The sequence below is a fragment of the Salminus brasiliensis genome, chromosome 8 (genome assembly GCF_030463535.1).
Source record: "Salminus brasiliensis chromosome 8, fSalBra1.hap2, whole genome shotgun sequence".
Taxonomy (NCBI): Eukaryota; Metazoa; Chordata; class Actinopteri; order Characiformes; family Bryconidae; genus Salminus; species Salminus brasiliensis.
Window position 1 is genome coordinate 13,243,459 of NC_132885.1, and position 13,579 is coordinate 13,257,037.

Below are 13,579 nucleotides of genomic sequence, written 5' to 3' on the forward strand. Positions count from 1 at the left end.
TTTTTTTGTGTGTGTGTGTGTTTTTTTAGTACAACTTTAGCCTATATGTCTGACTTACTACAGAGAATATGAAATACTTACAATCTATACATTCAATTAGCACATAGCAGACAAACATGATCTTTTTATTCTTGAATACTGACTTAATGAAAAAAGAGAATAGTTTGGGTAAAACTGAACCATTTGTGGTGCTGAGAAAACTGACATTAATTGAAAAGCATGAAAGTGGCTTTATGGTTATACGGTTCAAAGGATGTGATCTATTAGTCACATGTGTTCTATTACAGCAGAAGCGGTATACTGGTGGTTTACAGGATGTCTGTGCTGAGCACTTGCCCTTTATGATTCATAAATACTGCTGTTTACATCTAACTGAGATGCACATACTGCTGATGTCGACAGATGTATCTAGTTAATAAACAGTGGGGAACTCTTTCAACAAAAAGTCTGGAATTGTACTAATGGTTATTCAGTAGAAGAACCATGCTTGCATTTAAACAGATATTTCAGTACTAAACAGGTTTGTGTCTGTAAACCGCGAAATGAAAAATGGTCCATTCAGCAAGTTCTCCCATTCATTGAGAGTCGAAGATGAAAGCCTAATGTGTTCAATCAACAGCATAACTAGGAACTGATAAAGGAAACAACCAATCACTGTATTACAGCAAGCAGGACCAGTTTCTTATGGGGAAAAACCTTCTGGAAGTCCTACTTATGCCACTGGCTATAAATATGGATTCAGGCAGTTGTTACAAATGGAAAACAGCAGCTGTAGCTTTATGATACACTGCAAGCATTAAATATTTGTGTTTAATCTAGAACAACCAAAAATATTCAAGGGCATTTCTGTTTCAGTTTTGTGCAAACATAGACTACTGGAAAACCATAGTACTGCTAGCAGTAGTTAGAATTATTGTACAAGACAGTTTTGACATTTGTGGCTGAACTAAAGTATAGAATGCACTATAACAGTCACGGTTGACCAGTGTGGCTCCATCACTGTAGGAGTTGTTCATATCCCAATATTAAAATATTGAGTATTGGTCGATACAGATTTCATATTTTGTTATTGAGATATTTTTTATTGAGCCATCTAAAAGTAGGCAATCATGCTTAAGATCCGCAAACACTCCACTACCCCACAGGAAGAAACACACAGCTACAGTCGACATCACAATTAAAATGAAATTAAATCACAAAGAAATTACTTTTTTAGTATGTTTTTATTTGTCAGAAATTCAAAAACAAATATAACATATAGCTTAACATATAGTATATTGGGCAAAATATCTAAACATAAAATTGAGCCCAAGCCACTATAATACATTGGCAGAGGAAACACAGTAATACAATTACAACAATAAAGTACAGCAATATACACTGATCAGCCATAACATTAAGACCACCTGCCTAATCTTCTGAAGTCCTCCTTGTTCGGATCTGTGTGCTTGCCCATTTGCTTGACCTCCAACACTTACACACTTACACTTAACTTAAAGAATGTACTGTTCACCAACTGCCTAATATGTAGATTTACCCCTTGACAAGTGCCAAACAAGACTTTTCACTGTACATAATCATTTATTACAATTATTATAACCTCCTGCTCAGTCCACTTTGCACTTGTTGCACTTAACAACTCATCTCTACATCCCACATTATATTATTTTAATATCCACATTATATTGCTTTTTGTGTAAGTGTTAGTGTAAATATGACTATTTTATTCTTATATTCTTATATATGTGTTATCAGTACATATGTGTTATCAGTACATATTTTCTGTACTTGCTTTATTTGAAAATATCTTCTTTGCTTATTTTATATATTCTACCTTATATTATATTCCTTAACTTATTATTTCCAGTAAATGGACAGTTATCAAAGCATTTGTAGTAAGCTAGTTTTACTGTATATAATTATGTATGTAATGAGATCAGTCAATGTAAGTAACTTGACCTGTTAGTGGGTTTTAATGTTATGGCTGATTGGCGTACACTTTTGAGTCATTTAAAGGCAAACCAAATGTATACAGTTCACTGCTATGTAACAGTAATGTCTGAAAGTATATGTATCTTTCTTATCGTAATATGTTGTCTTCACAGCAGTGAGGCTAGTGTGGATGTGACTGGCTGTTTTGGTGAGTACACCATAGGCTGCATGATGTGTATTTATACATGAAGGTGGATCACATGGTAAAACCAGCAGGAATCTGATGAGAGTTGTAGTTCATATCTCTGATGGGTCCTCCCTGTGGGTAAACTTTACGCATATCCACGTACTCTGCGTTCTTATCTGCATCATGCCGTCTCACTTGCTTCTGAAAGAGGTTAGTAGGTTAAGGGTAGGCCACAATATTAGTGCTAAAGTTAGTGGAAAAAAACATGATAAACAGTTAACATACACACTCCTACTCATGCACTTTTCTAGTTGTTATTTTCCCCCTGGTGTAAATCCTGTCCAGTTCCACTTCCTATCGATAACTATCACAAACATTGCTACCATGCAGGGAGGGTGACGGCTGGCACGTGTGCTGCTTATTCAATGTCACAAGACACCTCAACATGCTTGGAGGAGGAAGCTTACCTCTAGTTCCACTATGTCAGCTAACAGACAGCATGTCTAAAACATTTTCTAAAATTGAGCTTTGCCGGAGAAGAAGGGCCATTCTACACACCCAGAGAGAGCTAAACCAATTGTGCTGTCTTGGACTCTTGACCGTGAATGGCTGCTGCCTGCTAGGGAACTTGTAACCTCTCAGCGATAAGAGTCGAGACACTTACAATGGTTGTGTCACCTTGTGCGGTTCCTCTGGACCAGGTGTGTGCTGTGTCTTTAACGTAATAGGAAAGGCTCTCCATGAGGAGCAAATGAGCTCTTTAGAAGCATCTGAGAATGGGCAAAGTCTGTAACTGCTGCACAAAGACTTGTGTACCTTGAGGTAATCTACATCATGGGTTCTCAAACACTGCAATGTGTGCTTTTTAATCAGATGTAACTCTGTTAGCTTCTTGGCCTAGATATTTGAGACACATTCCATTTTGGCTTAATTTCACTGTTCTCACTAAAACCAAACTTGATGTAGTCATTATTATACTTGTATAAGTTTAGTCGATCTTAGATAGGTAGATATACGTCTACCTTTTAAGGTACAACATGGTCCAATTGTATACATTTAAGAGAAAGTAACTGGACAGGTTGTACAGGGCCAATGCACCTTAACTGCGTAGGGACACTGAGTGGTTATGTTCGCTAACTAAAAGTACTTGTAGAGTCTCAAGTGAGATTTTTTTTTCCTGGGAGTTTAAGAGGACGTTTGCCTGCTGCTAATATGTTTAAAAAGATAGAGTGATCTGTAAATGCTTTAATGTGTATCTTACCTTGGGTTTGACCTGGTTTTGCAATAAAAAGGACACAAAAAAAGTATTTTACTGATAAAATCATTTCTTACACAGTTTGCTCATCTTTTTCAGATCTGTAAGATAATATTACATTATATTGTTTTAGAATCATATAATTCATTACTGTCTTCAGCTGTGTTCTTGAAAGAACAAGTTTCCTACCTGCATTGGAACATAAGTCAATGTGTCGTTGATGTATTCAGACCTTTTAATCTGGAGAGAAATACAAAAAGACAATGGGTCTTATTTGCCAACCGATCTAAGGAAGAAATTAACCAAAGGTTCTGACATTCCCCAATATTTTCTTATTTGGCATTTGTCCAATTTATGAGAACAATAGGATCCATCATTATAAGAGTATAGCTGCAAACAATTCTGCAGTTTAAAACTGCAGGCTTTTGGTCAAGAATAAATTTAGGAAAATTGCTGAAAACAAGCTGTTTATTAGTTCCCTTGCTGCAGGTGTGGGGCCTAATCATGCAGTTACTGTACATCATCATCCTGATCCGCCATTGGTTTCTGGGCATGATTTTGCAGTGTTTCTGGGTAAATCTTACATATCATAGCCATCAGTCAACAATTCTGGGAGGCAAACCAAAAGGCATAAGTAGATGTAAATGTGCCTGACTAAACTTTAGGCATGCTTTGAGCAAGAAGCCAAGTTTATCTTAGCTTAATAACTTGCTAAAGGTGTAAAGGTGTAAATATGAAAAATGAATAAAATAAATATCTAAATCAATTCAGAGCCACTAACTTGTGGATTAGATGCTCTGTTTGCCTTCCCATTCTTGCACCCGCCAGTATTGTATTATTAATGATTGGTTTGGCTGTAGTTCGATAGCATGAGTGAGTTCTGTGCAGATTTGGAAGATGTTCTAAGACATAAGAGTCAGGAGAACCAAACATTCAATAGAAACAGCCAGATATTGGAGTTACCTTCAGCTTGATGTAGAGAGTGGTGATAATCAGGCTGTAGAGACACAACAGGAGCATCAGCCCAATCAGAGCCCAGACCCAGATGAGAGTGTCAGTATGGCTGTTACTTTCCGGAGGGTGGCAAACATTGTCGGGATCCACACTGATCCATGAAGTATTAGGAAGAATGTGTGTTTCTACACATGAAGACAAAGAAGGACAATTGTTTAGCTGTGATTCTGGGCACATCCAGTCATACAGTGATAAGTGATTACTGACTGAAGTGCATGTGTTCAGTTTTATACTATTCTCATTTAAGTTAAAGTAAAAAATCTCAAGGCTATTCAAAACAATCTTCATAACGTCACTCAAATGCATAGTTTAAAGTGGCCTCACTTACCTGGAAATAACCTAAAATGTACCCCCTTTCCCTTGATTATTGGGAGAGGGCTGCGTCGGAAAACTTCACAGTGATAGAATAGATTTTTCTGTGCAAAAGTAAGATTTTTCAGGGTGAACTCGGTCTGGTTCTTCTTTTGTGACCATTTACATCTTTTGACTTTCGATGTCTCGCAAACTGTATTTGAGTTGTCAAGCAGCTTCACAACCATGTCCCAGCCTTCTTGCCAATCATACTGGCATACAACACTAACTGAGTCCGGCTTGTTCAAGTTGTACTGCAGAACAGTGGTCAAATTGAGTTCAGCATCTGTCCGAACTGAACAAACAAACAAACACATCATTTAGAAAAAGATCCAAATAAAGCACATTTATTTAAGAATTGTTAACATACACTTTATGGACAAAAGTATTGGGACACTTCTTAATCATTGAATTAAGTGTTTCATTCAGTCCTATCACGACAAATGCACAGAATCAAGAATCTAACTATCCATGCAGTCTGTCTTTACACACATTTTTGAAGGGATGGGTCGTTCTAAAGGGTTCACTGAAATCCAGCGTGGGACTGTAATAGGATGTTACAGTTGTAACAAGTTGTAACAAGTTCATAAATTTCTTCCCTCCTAGACATTCCAGTATCAACTGTAAGTGGTGTTATTGAAAAGTGAAAGTGTTTAGAAAGCACAGCAGTGACCGAGTGCTGAGTGCAGCCCATAGTGCACAAAAACACTATGCTGACTTAATAGCTGTAGAGTTTCAAACCTGCTGTTAGAGCTGCAAAGGGAAACCGACTCCATAGTCATTTCCATGGATTTAAAATGGGATGTCATAAAAGCTCCTTTAGGTGTAATGTGTAGGTGTCCCATGTGTAGGTGTCCCAGGTGTCCCAGGTGTCCATGTAGTGTATCCTTACCATTATGATATGAGTGGTATGAATCGCCATATGTGCAGTAGGTGTATTCATGAGCTAGTTAGACGTTATCTGTAGAGTGCAGATGTCAGAAAATATGTGTGTGTGTGTGTGTGTGTGTGTGTGTGTGTGTTTGTAGCGGTATAGTTATCTGTAGAGTGGAATTAGTGAATGTTGGTATTGTTTAGTGTTGAGTATGCCCAAGCTTCTAACTTCCTAAGTGCACCCATCATACCGTAGTAGTTCATACCATGGTGCGACCACTTGATTTAGGAGTTTGGACATACCATGGTATGAACTACCACGGTGTGATTGGTGCAAGTGAGCAAGTCCTGTAGTTGTGTACTGGAAGGTCCTGCAACCTGAACTGCCATTCACAGAATTAACTATTTTACTTTTTAATTTACTATAATCCTTATAATTAATTTAGTGATGAAAACATGGAAAACATGTGTTAACAATTCCATACCTAATCCATAATTTCAGGATTTGCATTGTTCATAGATATTTAAATATGCTTTTAGCCAGATCCTAAGATTTTAGTACATAAGGTAATATGTTATAGTTCATGAAATCTTCTGAGGTCTAAATCAGTTGGTACACATTTCAGCTACTTAACAAGTATTATAAGGATTATAGTGCAAGAAGCTCAAGATAAGATTTACATTTGTGCATAAAATCAGATGGAAATGTAAAAGGAATTGTAATTAAGCTCCTTAGACAGATAAGGCAGATCCATTTTCATCTTACAATGTCTCTATTAAGACAAAACATGCCTACAATACACTGAAAATCAACTAAGAACAACACTTAACAGGTATGAATAAAGTAACTAAACTAGTAAACTATCTTTTGTACTTCTGTTACTCTTTAAGTAGTATTTCTCACACACAACAAATGTGCCTTCATAAACGTAATTGAGCGGCCACTGTCCACATCACTTTAAATTTCCCATAAACATACATTCAGTTCATATCTCACAGATTCATAGACACACAGAACAGTACTAAAAGTAGAGCATGAGAGAAATAATGTGCCCTTTGCTGTTTCGCCACTTACCTTTTTGAAAGGACAGATAAAGACTTAGCAGAGGGATAAAGAACCTGACAGACATGTCAGCTTTACAGCGGTGTGTGTGTGTGTGTATGTGTGTGTGCATGCAGAGCTCCTCTGTATACTGTGACTGAATAAAAAAAAAAAAAACAGGAAATGGCAGGAACTGTTTGCCTGATCTCTGAGGCAGACTGACTGACTTGGTGATCTAGTTTAGTGATTGTACAGTTATCACCAAACCCAGTATCAGCTGGTACTTGATATGTCATACAGGTACATTAATCATTTCTCCCAGTGCTTTTATAATGTTCATTTTTATTTAGATTAACTTCCTTTTTTCTGACTGGAAGTTGGTAAAGACGTGTGTGGGTGGCTTTTCTGAAATAGGTATTTGGTTGGAAGGAAAACACCTTGCAAAAGCTGTCATATCAAACACCTACACTTTCCATATATTGCTACTGAAAGACTATGATGCAAAGTCACTTTTCCATGCGAGGATTAAAACGGGTTTGAGAAAGCACTAACGCTAATGAAGTTAGGTTTTATTTGGAAATACAAACAAAAATGTGATCAATCACCTTTTATTTTTGTGTAATTTTTTTTTGTGTGTGTGTGTGTGTGTGTGTGTGTGTGTGTGTGTGTCTGTCACGTAACCTATAAGAGACACATTCTGGTTCTGGTCCCTCATTATTGCCATCACCTGTGCCTTATAGTTATATGGTCAGTTGTGTATATTGAGTTTAACATTGAGTCGTACAGAGAGAGTTATACATACACTATATAGACAAAAGTATCAGGACACCTGCTCATTCATTTGTTTCTTCAGAAATCAGTGGTATTAAATAAGCTTTCATCCTGCTTTTGTTGGAGTAACCGTCTCTACTCTCCAGTGAAGGCTTTCTACTAGATTGATAAACATTGCTGTGAGGGTTTGATTGCATTCAGCGAAAAGAGCGTTAGTAAGGTCAGGATGTGGTATGTTTATCACCCTACCTCATCCTGAAATTCCCAACTAATCCTAAAAGTATTAGATGGATCCATAATTCTTCCAATTCCAGAGAACACAGTTCCACTGCTCCACAGCTCAATGCTAGGGGGCTTAATACCCTTTTAGTCCATGCCTGGCATTAGACATGGTGCCAATAGGTTCATATTTAGCTGCTCTGAAGAGTCTTGTTCTGTTGGCAGTACTTCTCTAGAGGGACTAGACAAGCTTTCTGCAATGGTTGCAACTTAAAGTAGCTAAATACATTTATTAGAAAGGGTGTCCACAAACATTTAGACATAAAGTATAGCTACTGTAAAATGCAGCATATTAAATAATATAATTCATTTCAAATACAAAACAAGCGCATGACAGTGTTGTGTACTCCAGCTTTATTCATACTAACATCAGTAACCATTAACAAGTCAAAATGGCTTAACCCTCCTTAAGAAGGCCCTGGTTCTGTAAAATACAAACGTGCATTTGTACCATTCCCTCTATTAAGCAGAAGACACTGTGTGATGTCTATAAAGAGGATGATTTGAAGTTCATTATTCTTACTATTCACTACTTTAATGCTAAATGTACCACAGTTACACCACCTTTTACAACATGGTTGATGATTGTTGCTGCTTCCACTCTACATGTTCCAATAAGCTCACTAAACTCCCCCTCTCTCACTTGTGCTTAATGGTTTTGAGGTGTCTGATGAAAGACAGCATAGGTGGGTGCAGTGGGCGGTGTGTGTCACACACTTCAGGGTCTTGGGGTTGTGGGTATAAATCCTTGCTTTGGTCTCTGTCTGTGAGGAGTTTGATGTGTGCTCGCCTTGTTTCCTTGTTTCCTCCCTCCTTCCCAAAACACACATGGTAGATAAATTGCTAAATTGCCCCAAGGTGTGAGTGAATGAGTGTGTGTGATACCCTGCAATAGATTGGTGCCCTGTCTATGGGGATTTTCCTGCTGTTTGCCCAGTACAGGTAGTGTCTGGACTGTGTCTGGAGTCTAAAAGTCTAAAACTTTTAGACTAAAAAGTCTAAAACTTCCAGCCCGACCCTACCCGAGCATACGCACGTTCTGTAAACTGTCACTAGGAGCCGAGCCCGATTTAAACCCAACATTTTTTAGTAAGTAGACTGTTAAAACTGACCTTTTAACTATAATTCTGAGTTGTTAGAATGTCTGTAATGATGTAATATATAATGAACAGTGCAACACGGAAGAAGCACAGGCCTATGATTTAAAAACAAAAAGTTTATTAAGAAAGGAACTCCAAATGATTAAAACACCAACAGTGTGAACAATGATCCACAGGCCTAAACATCGGCAAAACTGGCTACAATAATGATGTCTGAATGACATTTTTATACAGTATTAAGCATATAGCCTAAGTGCAAAAAATAAAAATCAGCAAAATAAGCCTATGCATTGCACAATCATTAAACTGCAATAGGCCAACAACAATATCCTAATTGACATACAAAATAAACCAAGATAACATCAGATATTCTTGAACTAATAAAGGCCTATAGTAGCATATTAAATAAATGGTAGTCTAATCAAAACAAATTAAATAGGCTATAGGCTTGTGCAAATGCTCAGGTTGCTGCAAATGAATAACACCACTGGACACATTAAACGTTTCATTTAGGTTACAATATAAGATAAAAAAAATTACGAATAAGGCAACGTTTAGCAGGCTACACACAGCGTTAAGTGTAATGCGGACAAGTGGAGGAGCTCACGTGTGATCATGTGTACCATCACAGTGTGATTTGTTACATTGCTTTATTGTGATTATCATGCCATAGCTTTATATAAAATAAAAAAATTGCATTAAAAAAATGTAGGCCTATGTCACAGAATATTTTCTTGGGCCCGACCTGACAATGCTGAGGAAAGTGGTGGGTTCAACCCGGGAGTCTAAACTCTAGTCAGGTTAACCCTGACCAGCGAGGGTCATAGCTTTACATTTATGGTATAACATATTTGTGTCCGTGTAGGTTTCCTCTGGATACACACATTCCTCCCACTTCCCAAAAATACATACAGTGGTTGAATTGAGCATGCTACAATTGTCACCAACTCATCCCAAAAGCATTGGATAGAGCGCTAGTGGGTGCAATTTAAAGTAGCTGAATGCTTTCATTGGAAGGGGTGTCCACAAACATTTGGACATGTAATGTAGTGTAAATGAATGAATCAATAATTTGTAGCTGTCAAAGATCTCGCTCTCTCCCCATATCACCTGGGCTCATCTAGTCTTCACGACTATGTACAATGCTTCTGATGTCAATATCCCAAAAGTAAATGACTGCAAGACTTTGATTGGTACAATGTTGTACAGTGAGACAAAAACATAACTTAATAGTTATAAGCACCAAATGTACCTTTGCAGAGAACTTTGCAAAGAATACAGTCTTTGGAAGTATGGTAGGAGGACCTGTGATGTAGTGGAGATTTGGAATTAAAGAACCTATTAGGATTAATGGCATCATGGATTAGATCTTGCCACACCCTGGAGGCTATAGCTATGCCAGGACTTTCTAGCATTCCAGTGCTTTAAATATATGTATAATGGTTATTCACAGAATCAAGGTTTAGCAGTGGCGCTCCCAGTCCCCTGATCTTGACTCTGTTGAAAAGCGTTGCAATAAAAAACTGAAGAGGGCAGACCTCAAGTAAGAACCATGCACTCTAAATGATTTGGAGAGATTTGGAGAGATGAGTTCATTCTAATCATATGCACATGCTTTTCCACATCATCCAGCAGAATAAAAGAAGACTCTCCTCTCTTGTCTCCTCTTGAGGGTTCAAAAGACCAACTTTTAAAGATTTTGTCTTTCTGTTTGGTAGTTCGGTTATCTGTAGCATCAGAGCTGTTTTTCTATGCAGACAGCGTATGTGCCTTGGTTCTATGTGTGCAGATTTGAGATAAAGCAATAAAAGGAAATTCAGAGATGTTAGAAGATTACAGACTTGAATTAGCTATGATTAGAAAAAGATGTGCAATGGTTGAAGTGGCAGCAGTATTCAGGACACCACAAGTTGTTAAAAATGCTATAGAAGGAACCATTTTTGGTTGCATAAAAAACATGCTTGTAAAGAGATTTGTGAGTGTGAAGAATCTTTAAATTGGTACATAATCTTTACATCCGATGATGGTTCTTTAAAACTTATGAAACCTTAAAATCCTTATAACCTTAAAACACTCTTAGAACTAACTCTTACATACTTCCTTAAAAAAACATTATCAGAGTGAAGATATTTAACAGCTTCTTCAGTATTTAGGAATTCTGGTATGTGTAAAGTATGTGTTTTGCAGGAACTTAAGTAAAACGGAAACTGTTCATATTTAGTTCAAAGGTTCAAAGATTTGCTTCTCAGTTTCCTGTGTGCTAAACATGCTTACATATGCTTAAATATATAAAATATGAATATATTGAAGTATCCCATTTTGCAATTCTGTATTGATTCTCAAAAACACAATATTGATTTTTAATTAATAGTTTACATGTAAGGTCCAGCGGACTAATGCGCTGCCACCGTTGCCCAAGGATTGCTGGTTTAGAAATCTGGGTCATGCTGCCTGCCATCAGCAGCTAGAGCCTGAGAGAGCACAATTGCCCTGGCTCTCTCCGCGTGAGTAGATGTCTCCTTGTTTCCTTATTTCACTTCAGTGTGATGCTGGACGTCTGCTCGCCCGTAAGCATCAGGGCACGTTGGATCATTTGAAAAGAGGTGGTGGCTGGTTTGCGCATGTATTACAGGAGGCAGGTAACTCATAGTCATGCTTTTGGATGGTACAATTACTGTTCCCTTAAATGAACCCTTATAGAACCTTTTCTTTAGAGAGTGAGGTTTTAACTTTACACATCATAACATCATGTCATGCACCAATCAGTCATTACATTAGCACCAGTTAAAGTGACAGCTAAAGTGAATAACATTGATTATCTTAATCTACTGTGGGATGGGATATATCAGGCAGCAACTAAACAGTCAGTTCTTGAAGGTGATGTGTTAAAAACAGGAAAATGCTGAAGCATAATAATCTGAGCTACTTTGACAAGAGCCAAATTGTGATGGCTAGACGGCTGGGTCAGAACATCTCCAAATCATCAGGCAGGTATTGTGGGATTTTTCTGGTATGCAGTCGTCAGTAAAAAGTCATGGGCACCTAAGGCTTGTCCATGAAGGCCCCACCTCACAACGCCCAGTATTTAAAGGATCTGTTTTAACGTCTTGGTGCCAGATACCACAGGACACTTTCAGTGGTCTTATGAAGTCCATTCCTTGAATGGTCAGATCTGTTGTGGTGGCACAATGGGGACCTACTCAGTATTAGACAGGTGATGCTAATGTTATTACTTAACAGTGTATTTCAAGCACATTGGAAACACATTATCACTGTTTGAACGTTTTACATCTCTATAATTGTCTGCAGCTGGAAAAGATGTGTACACATACTCATTATTTCATAGTAAGGGGTGTGTTGTAAAGGCAAATCTATAAATACATTTATAAAAAACTGATAAATTATTTATTGGTAGACGATAATGGTTCCAAACATGCATCCTGACACCCCTGTAAGCATTGCTTCAGACTGTTGATATGACAGTGTTCCGCTTTTTCATTCAAGTTCTGTCAAACGATTTAAAGTCTTCAGGATGCCTGAAATGTTGAGGTAAGCTATTTACATGTTTTTTTCTTTTTTGAGCTGCCCCAATTGTGGTCAGGATGTTTGTGGTTCAGTTACAATAAGATAAAGTGACTGCAAGTCTACATGAAAATGTCCACCTCATATCCTGTTGAAAGTGTCAGGTTTGCGATTATATGAGGCCTTGTACATCACACTTATTGTTTTTCAGATTGGGTTAGCAAAAACAGATGAGGCACACAGAAAACTCTCATGTTTTCATGTGTAGATCATGTCTAGGTGATCTAAAAGATATGGTTTATTACTGACAAGCAATATCAATTTGCCATTTGTGCTGCACGTAAACGTAACCTTGTGTGGTGCGAACACTGGCTAATGCAGTCACTGACAGGTGGACAGTAGTTGAATAGTGCTCTTTTTACCATAAGCTTCGTCACAAAGCCACTTTATAAAAAGCAAAGGCAGGAAAATCTCCCTGAGATGATATTAAGTAGAACTTTTGACAAAAAACAGGACTGTTCAAACAGTGGAAAGATGTACCAGTAGTCAGCATTAAATACATGATGATGACTCGTCAAGCACTTTATTAGGAACACTAGTCTAATACTAATTAGGGTCTGTATTTGTTCTCCAAAATAGCTTAGTTCTTCAGAGCATGGGTTTCACAAGATGTTGGGAACATTTCTTTGAGATTCTGCTCCATGTTGACATGATTGTGTCATGACATTTCTCCAATGGTCGGAATAGTTTGAACTGCTGTGTACCATTGTGGCAAGTGGCTGTCCAACCTTGAGACAGATGGGCTACAACAGCAGAAGACGTTGGCGGATTCCACTTCTGTCAGAAACAAAGAACAGAAAGCTGGAGCTGCAGCGGGGCAGGCTTGAACAGTATGAAGAGCTCGCACCAGTGCCAGCATGGTTTGTTGTGTGGCAGCAGCATAAACACAAATGCCATAAGTACATAAGTATGTCGAACAACTGCACATTTCTTTAAAAAAAGCTTTAGTCAAGTTTAAGTCACCTGTAAACAACAACCAGTGAATTGCAGCTACAAAAACAGCACAGATGCAAAAAATCAAAAGATAACAGCTCATGATGCCGTTATCTTTTGATTATCTAATGATCTCTCCCTAATTTATTCTTGGCTGGTTTTACATTCTTGTTCACCTTCCTCCGTGTCTCTGGGCAATTATGTACTTTTATTTTCTTTTGTTCTGGTTCACTGCTTCACACAGTCATTCCTTTTACCTC

At 37.8% G+C, this 13,579-nt stretch overlaps 1 protein-coding gene across 1 annotated transcript; it reads right to left on the bottom strand.

The window, feature by feature from the left end:
- Positions 1-1,237: 1,237 nt before the first annotated feature.
- LOC140560585 (uncharacterized) lies at positions 1,238-6,758 on the bottom strand. Its single transcript, XM_072685079.1, has 6 exons — positions 6,688-6,758; positions 4,717-5,034; positions 4,338-4,513; positions 3,564-3,614; positions 3,381-3,392; positions 1,238-2,320 (listed from the first exon to the last, which is right to left on the bottom strand). Exons 1-6 carry the CDS (start codon positions 6,740-6,742, stop codon positions 2,189-2,191), a joined length of 744 nt encoding a protein of 247 aa, XP_072541180.1. The 5' UTR covers positions 6,743-6,758; the 3' UTR covers positions 1,238-2,188.
- Positions 6,759-13,579: the final 6,821 nt, after the last annotated feature.